The 15,699-nt window shown below is 43.6% G+C and overlaps 1 protein-coding gene across 1 annotated transcript; it reads right to left on the bottom strand.

The window, feature by feature from the left end:
• Nucleotides 1-10,835: 10,835 nt before the first annotated feature.
• Nucleotides 10,836-11,037, bottom strand: LOC112396644 (small integral membrane protein 10-like protein 2A). The gene is given in 2 exon segments (XM_024740417.1): nt 10,836-10,910; nt 10,912-11,037. Coding segments are annotated over 2 exon segments (201 nt in total).
• Nucleotides 11,038-15,699: the final 4,662 nt, after the last annotated feature.

The following is a 15,699-nucleotide window of genomic DNA, read 5'->3' as shown; positions in this document are numbered from 1 at the left end:
GTCTGGATGTGAACAGCCCTGAAACTTCCAGATTTGGAAGGGGGATCTGCAGTAAAAATGGTATCATTGGACAGGGGTGAGGTGGGGAGTTGTGGTCTCATTAAGATTATTTTTGACTGGGGCTTTAGGATCCTGAAAGAATCATCTCAATATTCTCTTGCCACATTTATAGTTTCCCATGTTGCTGCTGTAACAATTTACTAAAATAAATAGTGGCTTAAAACAACACAAATTATGTTATAGTTCTGGAGGTCAAAAGTCTGAGATCAGTTTCACTGGTTAAAGTCAAGGTGTTGTCAAGGCTGCATTCTTTCTGGAGGCTGTAGAGGAGAATCCTTGCCTTTCTAGTTTCCAGAGACTGCCCACATTCCTTGGCTTGTGGCCCCCTTTCCTCTTCAAAGCCAGTAAATGCATCACTCCGACCACTGCTTCTGTTGTTACATCTCCTTCTCTGACTCTGTAATACCTGCCTCCCTCCTATAAAGACCCATGTGATAATTTTGGGCCCATCTACCTGGATTATGCAGGAAAACCTCCCTAACTTAAGATCCTTAATTTAATCACATCCGCAAGTCCCTTTTGCCTTGTGAAGTAATATAGTATGTGGTCTGGTGGATTAAGACGTGAACATCTTTGAGGCATCATTATTCTGCCTGCCACAGTAGGGGCCCTAGGTAGTGGGTCTGGTGGGGGTGTGTTGAAAAGGGTGGCATCAAATGGAGCAGCTGTGACCACAGCCCTCTCAACCCTAAGTCTAGAAAATATACTCAGGCCAACCTTGGCCTGGGGCTTCCTTCACACCCTACTTCCCAAATAGCTCTAGCCCAGGTGTTTGGATGCCATTCATGACCTACCTCTGTCCTACCTGACCCAGGGAGATATGCTTAGACTTGCAGTTTCACCATCTCTGCAGATCTGCAGTTGTCCAAATAAGCTTCTGGAGCTATGCCTCAGCCTGTCAGCATACCGTAGGGAGTCCTGGAGAGTGGCCTGGAGGATAGAGACATTTAATTTGACAGCTGCCCTGTGACACCCTCTCCTTTTTTACCCCACCCCCCAAACTTGCCTTCACTATGGGTTGTTGAGACTTAAAACCCCCTTTCTCCTACTAGTGGACTGCTTGAACTTAGGGCATCCTGTGCTATCCAAGCTGGATCCTCCTTAGCCCTGGGAAAGTCTCAGTGTCTTGGGGGCACTTGGCCCTGCTTTGGGAAGGCAAAGAGCCACAGGGGAAGAGGGCCATGAAACCTTCCTTGCTCACCCTCCATGCAGAGTCCCACCTCCTCTCCTTGCTCGGCTTTTGTTTCTGTGTCCTCATTTTGGCACCGGAGCCATTCCTCCAGTCATATCGCCTTGCGGTAGACCAATATGGGGGCCCCGTGATGCTAGGAGAAGTTTTGCATTTGAAATCTTTCAGGCCCCAGGGTTTTGGGAGGGTTCAAAGTTCCTGCAGCTGGCACCTCTGCCACGGGATGTACTGTAGTCCTGGTAGAGAATTTCTCTCTGAGAACTCCTGGAGTGGGGAGGAGGCTTGCCTTTGAGTAAAGCTTGAATGTTGCATAACGTACTGAATGATGTTATTTCTGAATTTGTTTCTGTGTTCTACGGGGTTTTAAGAGTGATCAGAACAACTCCCTGAGTTTTCAAGAGGCATGGGAAGAATTCTCCCACTGAAACCATTTAAAGAGATGGTAGCAAACAAAATTAAGTTGCATTCTGATTACGTGCCACAAGCTGGGCTTCTCTTACTCAACATACCCAATACATGAATTTCCTTTATGAGGGCTCAGCGTGAGTAAATTTGAAGTGAAACAGTTCACTTACCTGCAGACTCACTAAATCTTCTCTAAGATATTATTTCTACCATCACTCCTTTAAAATTTTCCCAATTTATGCGTCTTGGGAAATGTACTGGAAACCTAGTTCAAGTGACCTCCCCTTCCAAAGAGCATCCCCCATTCAAGGCCACTTTAATCACTTTAATGGGAAACAGGGAGTAGATTTGGAACTGGAAGGATTTCCTCCTTGGGAAACAATTGGCCAGTGTGGGGATACAGGCCATCTGGGACCAGTACAGAAGCAGCTTTCTTCCCAGAGGACTGCTGAGCACATAGGCACCCTGACCCTCACTGTTTCAGTTATTAGGACCCTCTCTGTTCCAGAGCCGGGTAATGGGACCTGCAGGTCAGCCCTGCTCTGTGGCTGCTGAGTGGAACCTGGGTCCCTGTGGCAGCTTTGCATTTTCAGACTGGGGCTTGGCACTATTTCCCTTTACCCATCTCAGCCTGGGTCACTGGCAAGGGAGCAGGAAGATTCCCATGTATGTGACTATCTGGGGGGCAGGCAGAGGAAGCAGGACCAGGGAAGTCCTCTCTGCTTTAGCAAGCACTGCTGCGTGCCAGGCTCTGTGCTGGGACTTTACACACTCATGTACTTTCACCGAATGCTCTCAATAGCCCCGTGAGGCGGGTGTCACAATCCCCATTTTGTAAGGAGACTAAAGTTCTATATTGTCAGGGATCCAGCAGGAAACAGATGGCATACTCAGGGGGGTTAATTGAAGAGAGTTTAAGGAATAGACTATTTAAGGAATAGACTATTTACAGAGGTGTGAACAGAGTTAAAGGAACTAACAAGCGATGATGAAACCACGGGGGATTAGCAACAGCTGGAAGCCTCTATCACCCCAGGGTCTAAAGGGAAGGAGGGGGAGAGACTGACCCAGACAGGAGACAGCTGGAGCCAGGAGAGGGTCAGAGGGCCAAAATACTGCATTACAACAGGGCAGGGAGGTTGGGGTGGGGGAATTGAATACCCTGTTCTCTCTTCTCCCACTGCTCCACCCACTGGGCTCCCACCACTGGTTTCCACTGGCCAAAACCAACTGGAAGCCAGAGGACAGGGATGCCTGGATGACGCAGCCTATAGAGGTAAGCCTCGTGAGGGGCACGTGGAGACCAGCCAGCCCATGTTCTGAGAGATTAAATAATTTGACCAAAAGTCTTGGGCTGAAATTTAAACCTTGGTCTTCCTGAATCCGGAGTACAACACTGCTGTCCTCCCATTGTCGACATTATCAAGAAGAGCAGCTGGAAACTGGAAGAAAAGATAGACAAGGAAATGAAATTTCAACTTGTAGGCCAGTCCTATCCAAGGTATAATCCAAAGAACCCTAGGCTTTTGCCGCCAGAACGCTTGACAAAAGCTTTATTTCACACCCCCAATGTGGAGCTCCAAAATGTGTTTTAGCATGTTGAAGATTCTGAGAGGTAATTAAACCTAACTAATTTTTACTCTTTTCTCCAACTTAATTGACCATGATAACTTTTTTTGTTCCTATAACACCAATTACATCACACAGACTGTATTCTTGGAAACACACTTGGGCAGGTACTGCCATGAGCAGTGCAGCGGTCGATAAAGATAAATGTAGCTGCAGTGTAGAGGGTGGCTTGGAAGAGGGCAATGTGGGAAAGAAGCAGACCAAATAGAAGACTCCTCCAGTAATCCAAGTAAGAGATGAGAAGGGCTTGAGCCTGGGAAGTTGCAAGAGGAGGGAGAGGAAGAGCAGGTTTCTTTTTGGTGATTGGGATGCATGGCGATGTCATCCACTTGGAGGAGAAATCAGACAGGGACTGCCAAATATTCAGGCTAGGTTGGGATGCATTGAGCATAAGGTGCTTTGGGATAAACAGAGATATTTTAGTTGGATATTGAGGATATGAGATTAGGGTTTTGGAGAATAATTGCTATTCAAGGTGCACATTTGAAAACCATCAACATGCGGTGACCCTTGAAGCTCAGGGAATTGTTGGCATCCCCCAGGCTGAGAAAGTAGAGCAGGGGGTCGAACTTGCCTTCAGGGTGTGAGGGAACCCTGAAATTACTTAAAATATTGCATATCCATGAACATAGGCAATTTTTTTTTTTCAGGAAAGAGTGTCTCATAGCTTTCAACATATTTTTGAAGGTGTTCTTGAAAAAGAGAAGTTTGAGAACCACTGGTATAGACTGAGAAGAGAGGAGGATTAAGGGTGAAGTCTGAAGGAGAGTCACCAAAGAAGTCTGACCCCTTTCAGCCAGAGAGGTGGGAGCAATGCAAGGTGCAGGGGCCTCAGGACCCACGGGGGCTGCAGGACCCACAGCAGCAGGAAAGTCCAGCGATTTCCAATGAGCAGAGAGGTCCACTATGATTAGGATAATCATACTTTACCTACAGATAATCCTCTGGATCTGGCAATTAGGAGCTTATTGGTGGCCTTAAGAAGAATAGTGTGAGTAGGGTACTGCGTGGGTGAGAATAGAGAGGGTGGAATAGTCAGCGACTTGGAAGGAAGTAGAGGGTAAGAGAAGAGACAAACTCCTTCAAGCCGCTTGTGGTCAAGGCAGGACTAAGATTGTCTGTTTTGTTTTGAGACTGAGAGCAATAAAAGCGGTTTGGTAATTAGGGCCCACCCCTGAAGAAATGGCTTTAAAAGGAAAACTGGAACTCACATATTGAAAGACAAAACAATTTCTCTGCATGAATAACAAATATAACCCACTGACGCACACACACACAGAGACCAGCAGCCAGTGGAAGTAGGGAGAGTAGGTCACAGTAAGGATAAATGTTGAAGGTCACAGTTGGGAGGACTTGTTTTTGATTTGAGCAGCTGGGTGGATGGTGGTGACTTTTACAGGACTGGGGAAGAGCAGATTAAGGGTCAAAAGCACAAGTTCCATTTTGGATATCTTTTTTTTTTTTTTAACTTGAATGAGTTTATCTTTTTCCAGCTTTATTGAGATATAATTGACATACAACATTGTGTAAGGTTATGGTGTACAACGTGATGAATTTTTTTGGGAATATTTGCATGATTTTATTAGCAAAGGTAAGCAATGATCTATTCTCGATGTGATGATTTGATATACACATATATTGCAAAATGATTACCACAGTAAGGTTAGTTATACATTCGTCACCTCACAGTTACCTTTGTGTGAGTGTGTTAAAATCTGCTCTCTTAGCAACTTTCAAATATTGTTAACTATAGTCACCATGCTGTACGTTACATTCCCAGAACTTATTCATCTTATAACTGAACACTTGTACCTTTGACCACTTTCACCTCATTTCTTCCCCCACAAGCTCAACAATCACAAATTTACTCTCTGTTCCTATGATTTTTTAAAGATTTTTTTTTAAGATTCCACATATAAGTGAGAGCATATGCTAGTTGTCTTGTTCTGTCTGATTTACTTCACTTAGCATAATGCCTTCAAGTTTCATCCTTGTTGTAGCAAATGGCAGGAATTTCTTCTTTCTACGGTTGAATAATATTCCAGTGTGTGTGTGTGTGTGTGTGTGTGTGTGTGTGTGTGTGTATCACATTTTCTTTATCCATTCATCCACTGATGAACACTTAGGTTGTTTCCATGTCTTGGCTATTTTAATAATGCTGCAGTGAACATGGGGATGCAGATATCTTTTTGAAATGGTGATTTCATTTCCTTTGGATATATACTCAGAAGTGGGATTGCTGGATCATATAGCACTTCTATTTTAATTTTTTGAGGATCCTCTGTACTGTTTTGGCACATAATGGCTGCACCAATTTACATTCCCACCAACGATCTACAAGGATTCCCTTTTCTCCATATCCTCAACAGCACTTATCTCTTATCTTTTTGATAACAGCCATTCCGACAGCTGTGAGGTGGTAGCTCATTGTGGCTTTGATTTGCCGTTCCCTGATGATTAGTGCTGTTGAACACCTTTTCTTGTACCTGTTGGCCATTCGTATGTCTTCTTTGGAAAAATGTTTATTCAGGTCCTTTGCCCATTTTTTTTTGCAGTATGCGGGCCTCTCACTGTTGTGGCCTCTCCCGTTGCGGCCTCTCCCATTGCAGAGCACAGGCTCCGGATGCGCAGGCTCAGCGGCCATGGCTCACGGGCCCAGCCGCTCCGCGGCATGTGGGATATTCCCGGACCGGGGCACAAACGCACGTCCCCTGCATTGGCAGGCGGACTCTCAACCACTGCGCCACCAGGGAAGCCCTACTTTTAACATAAATAGCTAAGTCCCTTCCAAAGCTTCCTGGTAAAAGGTTTATCACAGTGATTACAGGCTTCAGCTTTGGAGTAAAACAGAAACGTGTTCCAGTCAGAGCTGAGTCTCTTACTAGTTGTAGCCCCTTGAAACTTTGGTTTCTTCAACTGTGAAATGGAGGAAATAAGAGCAGCTACCTCAGAGGGTCATACAAGCGTTACGAGAAAGAAGGCATGAAGAAAGTTTAGCAGGCTTTACTTAATACTTTCTGCCTGGTATTAACTAACTTTTGTTTCTAACTGCAACTTCTTCAGCCTAGACCTTGGTTCTCAAGAGAGACTGAAGGTTTTACGGAAAGGATGGGACTCAAAGTGGATTGAAATCCACAAGCAACTTAATGGAAAGGACACCGTGGATCAGGAATAAGTGTGAGGGACAGCTATGAAGCTCAGCATGTGAAGAAAACAATTTGAGTGGCTTTCTTTGTGTCTGTTACTCTTCCTGTTCAGAAAAATGCTTGTTTTATTTCAAGTTTTAAAAAAGTCATTTGTCATGAATTTGGTTTTGTTTCTATTTAGTCTACGCACATAAGGAATTCCAGAGTTGTGTGAAGAACGAAATTTTGAAAACCTCTGAGATTGAGGATATTGGCCCTGTCATTCCCTTGTGGGGCAGGGCATTAGGAAACTAAAGGCAGGGTGACCCAAGGGGTTTAAGTCTATTTACAACCTAGTTACAGCGTATCCTGTTTTCTCCCTGCTGTGCTGGACTGAGCATCTAACAGAAGACCCTCCCACACAGTCTGAAAATAAAGTGAGGTTCTGACTACAGTGTCTGTGAGAAATTGACACAGTATGTTTCTAGTTTACTTTTGTCAAAGGTGCATAATGTTTTCCAGGTTTTTCCTCTCTTCTCCATTCTTTAAAGAAGTGAGAGGAAAGACACTGGTGCTGAAAAGGTGGGGGGTTGGTTCTGGCCAAGAGCCCAGGATTGTCGTTCTGGCCTCAGAAAGGCATGTGAAGATGGTTTGAGTTTTAAATCATGTTAGGGGGAAGAAAGTTGTGTTCTGGAGTCTGACATCATGGTCCTCTGTGGCCTTCCACCCCCACCTCAAATAACTGCACTAAGTTGATGTTGGAAAAAGTTGCTTTTGAATGTTTATTCAGATCACTTATTTTGAAACACCTCAATATGGTGAAAGAATAAAGCAGGGTCATCCTGCTTCTGCCATCTCCATGTATAGCTCATCCCACAGGAATGAGAACAAAGGGTGACTTCCTTGGCCACCTTCAAGAATATGCAAGGTAGGGACTTCCCTTGTGGTGCAGTGGATAAGAATCCGCCTGCCAGTGTAAAGGACACGGGTTCGATCCCTGGTCCGGAAGATTGCACATGCCCTGAAGCAACTAAGCCCATGTGCCACAACTACTGAGCCCACGTGCCACAACTACTGAAGCCTATGCACCTAGATCCTGTGCTCTGCAAAAAGAGAAGCCACTACAATGAGAAGCCCCCCCGCGCACCACAACAAAGAGTAGCCCCTGCTCGCTGCAACTAGAGAAAGCCCATGTGCAGCAATGAAGACCCAACACAGCAAAAAAAAAAAGAATGCGCAAGATGAATCCTTCCAAGAAAGGGGATCAATCCTTTTTTTTATTTTGGAAAAATTTTACTGTATACAACAGTAGAGAGACTGGCATGATGATACCCTATGTAACCATCATCCAGCTTAATAACTATCAATTCATAATCCATCTAGTTTCCCTCTATACTCTCTACTCCCCACAAGCCAGATTATTTTGAAGCAAATGTCAGGTATATATCATTTTTCCATAAATAGGTGTGAGTGTTTAAAATCTAAGAACGATTTTTAAAACAACCAGAATGATTTCTACACTTAAAAAAAGTAAGTCCTTAATATCATTATATATTTAGCCTGTGTTCAGATTTCCTGATTGTCTCATAATTGTTTATTATTTTTAGTTAGAATCAGGATCCAAATGAAATCCATGCATTGAACAGTTGATATGTTTGTCTATTTTAACCTAAAAGTCACCCTCTTTCCTTTTTCTTCTTTTCTTTGCAATTTATTCATTGAGGAAACTGGGTCAGTGTCTTATAAAGTTTTCCATATAGTCTGTATTTTCCTGCTTTCATCTTTCTCTGACCCCTGTATGTCCTGTAAATTTGTGGTTAGATCTAGAGACTTAATCAGATTCCAATTTGAGTTTGTTGGCAAGAATACTTCCTGGATGGTGTATATTTCCATCAGGAGATGCATAGTCCGGTTGTTTCTTTGTTTGTGATATTAGCAACTATTGATGATCATTATATAGATCCACTAAGAAGTGTAAGTCGGCAATAGTCAAATTATATCATTCCTTTACAATGTATTTAGCTGAAATACTCTATAAAGAGAAACTTCTCCTAATCCACTACTTGGCTGAATCACAGATTGTACAGCAAACAGGCTAAGTGCTTGATTCTTTTCCTTTATTTACAAGTTTTCAAAATAATGAGTTGATTCCCTAGGGTCCACCAAATATGACCAGTGCACTTTTTTTTTTGACTAATGAAGACTTAAGCACATCATAATAAATTCATGGATTTTTAATATGTTTGATGGTTTCCATACATTACAGTGATTATTCTTATTAGTGTTCAAATTGTCCCATCTTTGACTAGTGGGATCCTCTAAGTTAGCTCCCAAGTCCTTCTGACATAATCTTAGTGGTCTTTAATAGTTTCCTTGCTTTCTAGCATGGCAACACAATCCAAGCTTGCCGTGTAATTTTCTACCCTAGATTTGGAATCATCCATTTCTCCAAGGAGCCCTGGCTCTTTTTGGTGCAAAATAGGATTTAAGGATCACAGTCTGTGTACTACATGTCTTTATTCTACTTGGTTGGTTCATTGTTTCTAGGCCTTTTCCATGGAAAGAGCTAGAAAATACTTTTTTTTTTTAAGATAAAATATATCATGAGTTGGGCTTCCCTGGTGGCACAGTGGTTAAGGATCTGCCTGCCAATGCAGGGGACACGGGTTAGAGCCCTGGTCCAGGAAGATCCCACATGCCGCAGAGCTACTAAGCCCGTGAGCCACAACTACTGAAGCCCGCGTGCCTAGAGCCCGTGCTCCACAACAAGAGAAGCCACCGCAACGAGAAGCCCGCACACCGCAACGAAGAGTAGCCCCCGCTCGCTGCAACTAGAGAAAGCCCCCAAGCAGCAACAAAGATCCAACTCAGCCAAAAATAAATAAATTTATTAAAAAGAAATATATATATATATGAGTTCATACCGATACTTGCATTTCAAATTCAGGATTTCAGGATTTTTACTTAACCTCATCAGTCTCATATCTATATTTCCTTTCCCTAGTGTCAATTATTTTCTCTCACTCTGATCAACACTCTTTTTTTTTTAATTGCAGTAAATTCATTTTTAATAAGTTTTAACTTTTAATCAAAGTAATACATGCATGTAAGAGATTTAGGAAAATCAACCAGTACAAAAGGACATATAATGAAAAGCAGTAAATCCCCATCCACCTTTCTCAACTTTTGCTTTCCCAACCCAGAGGCAAAAACTCTTACACGTCTGTTTAGAGGTTAACTCCATTTTTCCTAATAATATGTTTTTCTTACTATTTCTTAACTTGATGACATGAGGCATTTTCTGCTGACTTCCTGCTATCCCCTTGGTTTTCCTCCCTCCTCCATTTGGTTGTATCACTATTTTTAACTCTTTTGTTGGTTACCTTGTTCACTTAAAAAATCTAACCCCTAAATCTGTCTTATTCTTTCAACTAGAGACAGTATCTGGACTTCCTAGTTTAGGAGAATAACACCACTATTCCATTTCTTCCTCTCTGCCTGCCAGCTTGTTGCCTGTACTTGTCAAAGTTGGTTAACATTCCCACTCTGTTCTATAACTGTCTCCCCTGCTTTGCCTAGAGATTTACTCTAAAAATGAAAATGCGTAACTAATATTTCCATTGCAATGATTATTTAAACACTGTTCACTGAATGGCAAAGTTGAACACTATGATTGGATTTTCTGTGACTGCAGAGTTTTGATCCACATGCCAGTGTTCAGATTCCCTTTCTCACACTCCAGGCAACAGTTGAAAAACAGGCCACATCTGAGGTTGCTTCATATGTGAAGCATGCTCTCCTTGTACAGTTTGAAATGTTTGTTTTTCCCAGTAGATTCTGTTTGCCGTTGTTTTTTCTTTGGGGATGAAGAAATGTCTGCCTTCAGATCATGTTGTAAATTTCCTCCGTCTAACTCCATCCATCTGTTGCCTAGAATCGATTCCATTCAGTTGGAAGTCTCTTCTCTTCTTTTTCTAATTTGCAAGATTTGTCTCCTATTTGAACCATTCTTGTACAGTTTATCTTTTTTTAAGTTGTTAGTAACTTTTCCTTTTTTCCCCCTTAGGGCATCCTGTGCTTACTGTCATTTCCCTACATTCGGTGCTGTCTTTTGTTTTATGGATGCAAGAACTTCTCAAATATTTCTGAGGATTTTCAGATTTTTAAGTTCTGTTCTTTGAATTAGCTATTTCCTTGAGAGTCAACATTTAATTATATCTTAGGCTTTTTTGGTTATATTGCAGGCTTTCAGCAAATGATTTCTAGCCGCCCATTTATATGAAAAGATGGGGCAATGGCAAGACCGGCAGGCAAGTCTGTGTGCGCGAGGCGAGCTGGTCGCTTTGCTCTAGGGCGGGCGAGGTCGGGGGTGGAGCTCAGCCATCCTGCTGGGCACCCCCCTCCCAGAGTGCCACAAGTTAGTTGCTCTAAATATGTACCTGCAGGCGCACTTTGAGAATCACCGAAGCCACGACTTAGAAGTAGGGGAAGTTCATGCGCAGACCTCCAGGCCAGGTCGAAGAAGGTGATCAGCGTGCCTGTGAGCCCCTTGCAGAAGGCGCCGTACGAGCCGCCGGTCGCGGCGGAGCGCGACAGCCGTACCGCCAGGCCCGACAGGGCCGCCGCCATCGGTCTGCTGTGGCCTCCCGCCGGCTCCGCGGCCAGAGGGACGCACGCGGGAGAAGCGGCGCGGGAGGTGGATCGCGCGGCCGCAGATGCGAGCTGCGGTGCAGGGCGGGCGTCCTCCGCCTCCTCCGGCTGCGCTCGGGCCACCGCCCAGCACTGTTCTTAAAGATGTTCAGAGAAAGAGATTACAGTCTTTCAGCAGCAAAACACGATGCTGCTTTCCTCCCTGCATGAATCATTGATTTGGACAGGGGAAGGTGCAACTTCAGTTTTAAAAATTAACATTGAGATGATTGTGTTTGGGTGCTGTCCTATAGGTTTTCTTTTAGAGAAGCTAAAGTCACAGGACCTTTTAGCCTTCTGTCTTCTGATTATCTCAAAGGATTGGTTGGAAAACCAGACTTCATTTTTCCAACCAGTTCCCAGAAATGGTTGGGTCAGTCTCAGGGGGACCAGTTGGCTTCCAGAGAAGAAAAAGTAAGTGATCAGACTTGGTGTTTCTAGGAGTTTGAGGTTTGACAACAGGTCATGGAGTTATGCGGTTCTCAAACCATTTCTGGATGTTGAAAGTTATCAGCGTGAGGTTTGGTGAGGAGGACAGACACTAGGACCCTGAGTGAGACATTTATTTAAGAGAACACATCAGGAGAGTTAAGGGGGAGTGTTCACAGTTTTAATAACCACCACATAACTAAGGTTTGTTGTTTTCGTAGGGCTTATCATCTCCTTGACTTATGAGAGGTAGGTATCTATTTCACACAAACTTATCTGGATGTCACTCTTCATGGGGGAGAACCTAAGAAAGAGAAATTTCCCAAAGTCTCATCTTTTTTTAAAAAATTTTATTTAATCAATTAATTTATTTATTTTTGGTTGTCCCGGGTCTTGGTTGTGGCATGCTAACTCTTAGTTGCAGCATGCAAGTGGGAGCTAGTTCACCGACCAGGGATCGAAGCCGTCCCCTGCATTGGGAGGCAAATTCTTAACCACTGGGCCACCAGGGAAGTCCCCCAAGGTCTCATCTTAACTACAGTAAGCTTCTGTTGAGGGGGCTAGTGGATCTCCCACCTCACTGAGTCACAGAATTATAGAATGGCAGAGATGGAAAGTCCCTGAGTCATCTAATCAAGTTTTCAAATTCCTTGAAGATAAAGACCTAGAGGCTTTGTTTAAAAACAAATGAACAAACAAGCATATAAGCAAACAAACAAAAAATAAACAAACAACCCAGGTCCATTTAATCAGAAGTTCAAATAGAGGGTTTAATAATCTCAATATTTAACCACTACTTCTAGGGATTCTCATCTTTGGGGAAGTATTAAAAACACTATAATCCAACACCTTCATTTTTCAGATGGCAAGATTGAAATATACATAGGAAGTGGTTTGTCAAAGTCACCCAGCTGGAGGAGAACAGTTAATATTCCTGAAGAACACATACCCTACAGTTACTACCCATGAACCCACCCACATATGTACAACTATATGTGTTTCTTTAACCTGTTGGTTATGTAGTTGCCCAGTGGATTCATAGGCAAAGAAGATTGTATAAATAAGTATTTTGGGGTCTCTTGTTGCTAAATCTATGGTAAGAAAGAACTTTTAAATTCATTGTACTTTTTGTTTAGCTTTATAATCTCAGAAAAGTCTTTATCACAGCAAAACGTGTTTTCAGAACTTGGCTTTCTTAGGAAACATGAGACTTTGAAACGCAAACATACCTCCTTGCACAAAGAGCTTCAGTGAGTCAGAAGACCTTGTTTAAAGAAAAACCAACGTTTAAAATTGAAAGCAATATGAAAGCATAATACAAGGATTATTTCCCTTATCTTGAACATTGGCCAGAGTTTATTCACTTATGTATACACATTACATTAGATCAGTGTGTCACGAGGAACATTGTTCTGGAGATATTAATAGGTGTGCTGCCAACAAAGCTTTTTCTCATCAAAGTTTGGGAAATGCTGCATTACGCTACCTTGTCTTGGAAATACAGAAGGCACATTAGCCTGTTGCTTTTGGGCCCAAAGGCAGAGTAAGAAATAGAATACCTAGATGATGGCACAGCAAGGAATCCCTTCTATGGAAGGAGGCTGACTTCTGGGTCTGGATGCCCCTCCCCCACCCCAGGGACTTGGAGGGCAGCAGCCCACCGCTCTGGACTCCTCTGGCTTGGCCAGTTCCTCATTCCCTGCTTTGACCACCAAACTTCAGCCACACTCACATGAACAAGGGAGGCATCAAGGAGTTCTGTCCTCTCACTTGTAATCTTGTTTTATGATCACTACTTTTCTATGGCTGCGTCAAGATGTTCTGCTACTGATATCTAGTTACCCCCAATTTTCAGGAAAATATATTACCTGAATGGATAGAATTTAACACTTAAAAAAGTTTAATTTCTTCCATGATTTCCTCTTAAATCTTTGGGCCTGCTACTCTTTATACATATTCAAGTCCAGTATAAAGCAATGCACTATCTTACACAATGGCATCATTCGTTATTTTCAGTTGAACAGATCATAGTACTTCGTGATCTTACAAAGATCCCTGTGGTACTTAACCTTACCAGGACCCATGGATTGAATATGCTGCTACTGATGCCAAAAGCTCGGCCTCTGTGCACTAGTGTTGAATTTAATCTTGGAGACAGAGTTTTGGGTGAAGTAGAAAAGAACAGCTTGGGGCTTCCCTGGTGGCGCAGTGGTTAAGAATCCGCCTGCCAATGCAGGGGACAAGGGTTCGAACCCTGGTCCGGGAAGATCCCACATGCCGTGGAGCAACTAAGCCCGTGCACCACAACTACTGAGCCTGCTCTCTACAGCCCGCGAGCCATAACTACTGAGCCCACGTGCAACAACTACTGAAGCCTGCACGCCTAGAGCCCATGCTCCACAACAAGAGAGCCACTGCAATGAGAAGCCCACGCACGACATTGAAGAGTAGCCCCCGCTCACCGCAACTAGGGAAAGCAGCGACGAAGACCCAACGCAGCCACAAATTAATTAATTAATTTAAAAAAAAAAAGAAAAGAATAGCTTTATTGCTTTGCCAGGCAAAGGGGGACACAGAGGGCTCCTGCCCTGAAAAAGTGTATGCCCCCACCTAGGAGGATTTGATGAGGCGTTTTAAAGCAATAGTTCAAGGGTGGGATTGCTGACAAGATTAGGGTGTGTACAGGGCCTGCACTCCCTTCATCTCATCTCAGGTGGTTGGTCTCCTAATCTTTTTTTTTTTGTGTGGTTCGCGGGCCTCTCACTGTTGCGGCCTCTCCCGTTGCGGCCTCTCCCGTTGCGGAACACAGGCTCCGGACGTGCAGGCTCAGCGGCCGTGGCTCACGGGCCCAGCCGCTCCGCGGCATGTGGGATCTTCCCAGACCGGGGCACGAACCCGTGTCCTCTGCATCGGCAGGCAGACTCTTAACCACTGCGCCACCAGGGAAGCCCCGGTCTCCTAACCTTGATGAGCTTCTCTGGTCCCTTTAATCCGGCTTCAAGTGGTTTGTAGGCTGCTCCTCCCTTGTTTAGCAACTGTTCGAATCAGCCCTCCGGAACTCAGGGAAGGTCATGGAGGCTGGAGTCTTGCCTACAAGAAATGGGGGAAAAAAGGCCTCCGTGCCAGGAGCCCCACAGGGCCCCGCTCGGTTTCACTATCTTCTTTTATTGAGGGCTGACACCAGAAGTGGTCACTCAGACTGTGGTTATGCAGCTCCTGCACCAGCTCTTATGAAGACATTGTTCAACAGGTCATCCCGTATCTGTCCTATGAAAAACCACACCATAAACTTAGCTGAGAGTTTGGTGTCAGGGACTAGTGTGTCTTTTGAAGGACTGAAATGTGTACGGCAAAAGTAGATGTTTACTAGATTTTATTGATGAATAAACGAGTAAGAGTACTCCAGGTTCAGGGTGAGGGAAGGAAGAGCATGGCTTGTTTTTAAAATCAGATACCGTATGAAGCATTGTGTACTCTGTTTTGCCTTGGTTGTTGGGAAGCTTAGCTCTAAATTAATGCTTGATGCAATAACTATTTTATCCGAGGCTCCAGTCTCAATTATTGGCCCCCTTCCCAGAGGCTTTATTTATTTTTAGCATTCTATTGTACATGTGTTTTTGTTAGCAATGGTTTTTGACTATCATAAGATATAGAATAAAGTGAGGCAAGAGGTATGGATTAAGACACACTGTGGTTCAAGTGGCTGATCCTTGGGCAAGTCACTGATGTGCTCTGTGTCTTAGTTGCCTTACCTGTTATTATGGGGAATGTTGAGAGGATTACGTGAGGCAATGCTTAGGAATTGCCCAGCAGAGTGCCTGGGACATGGATGGTAAGCATCTGATAAGTGTTAACGGTACACAACAAAACAATAAAATTAAGCAGTACAGATATTTGTTGAAAATAATGTTGGTTACCAAATGGGTTGACAATCGATATTCAAAGTTTGAGAGAAGGCTTTATGGGAAGATAAGCCAAGAAGCCTGAGATTGTCATTACCTCAACTCTTTCAGGAAAACTTTCACAAAAAATTAGACTAGAGATTCCATAGTATAAAATGAAATGCATCATGCTTTAACTCCAACATTTAATAGCCATTTTATACTCTTTGGCCTTCTCTTCACTCCAAACCAATCCTCTTGCCATAATACAATTCATTTCTTATTTATTGCC

The sequence above is a fragment of the Neophocaena asiaeorientalis genome, unplaced genomic scaffold (genome assembly GCF_003031525.2).
Source record: "Neophocaena asiaeorientalis asiaeorientalis breed wild unplaced genomic scaffold, Neophocaena_asiaeorientalis_V1.1 scaffold581, whole genome shotgun sequence".
Classification (NCBI taxonomy): domain Eukaryota; kingdom Metazoa; phylum Chordata; class Mammalia; order Artiodactyla; family Phocoenidae; genus Neophocaena; species Neophocaena asiaeorientalis.
This window is presented reverse-complemented; position numbering and strand designations above follow the sequence as displayed.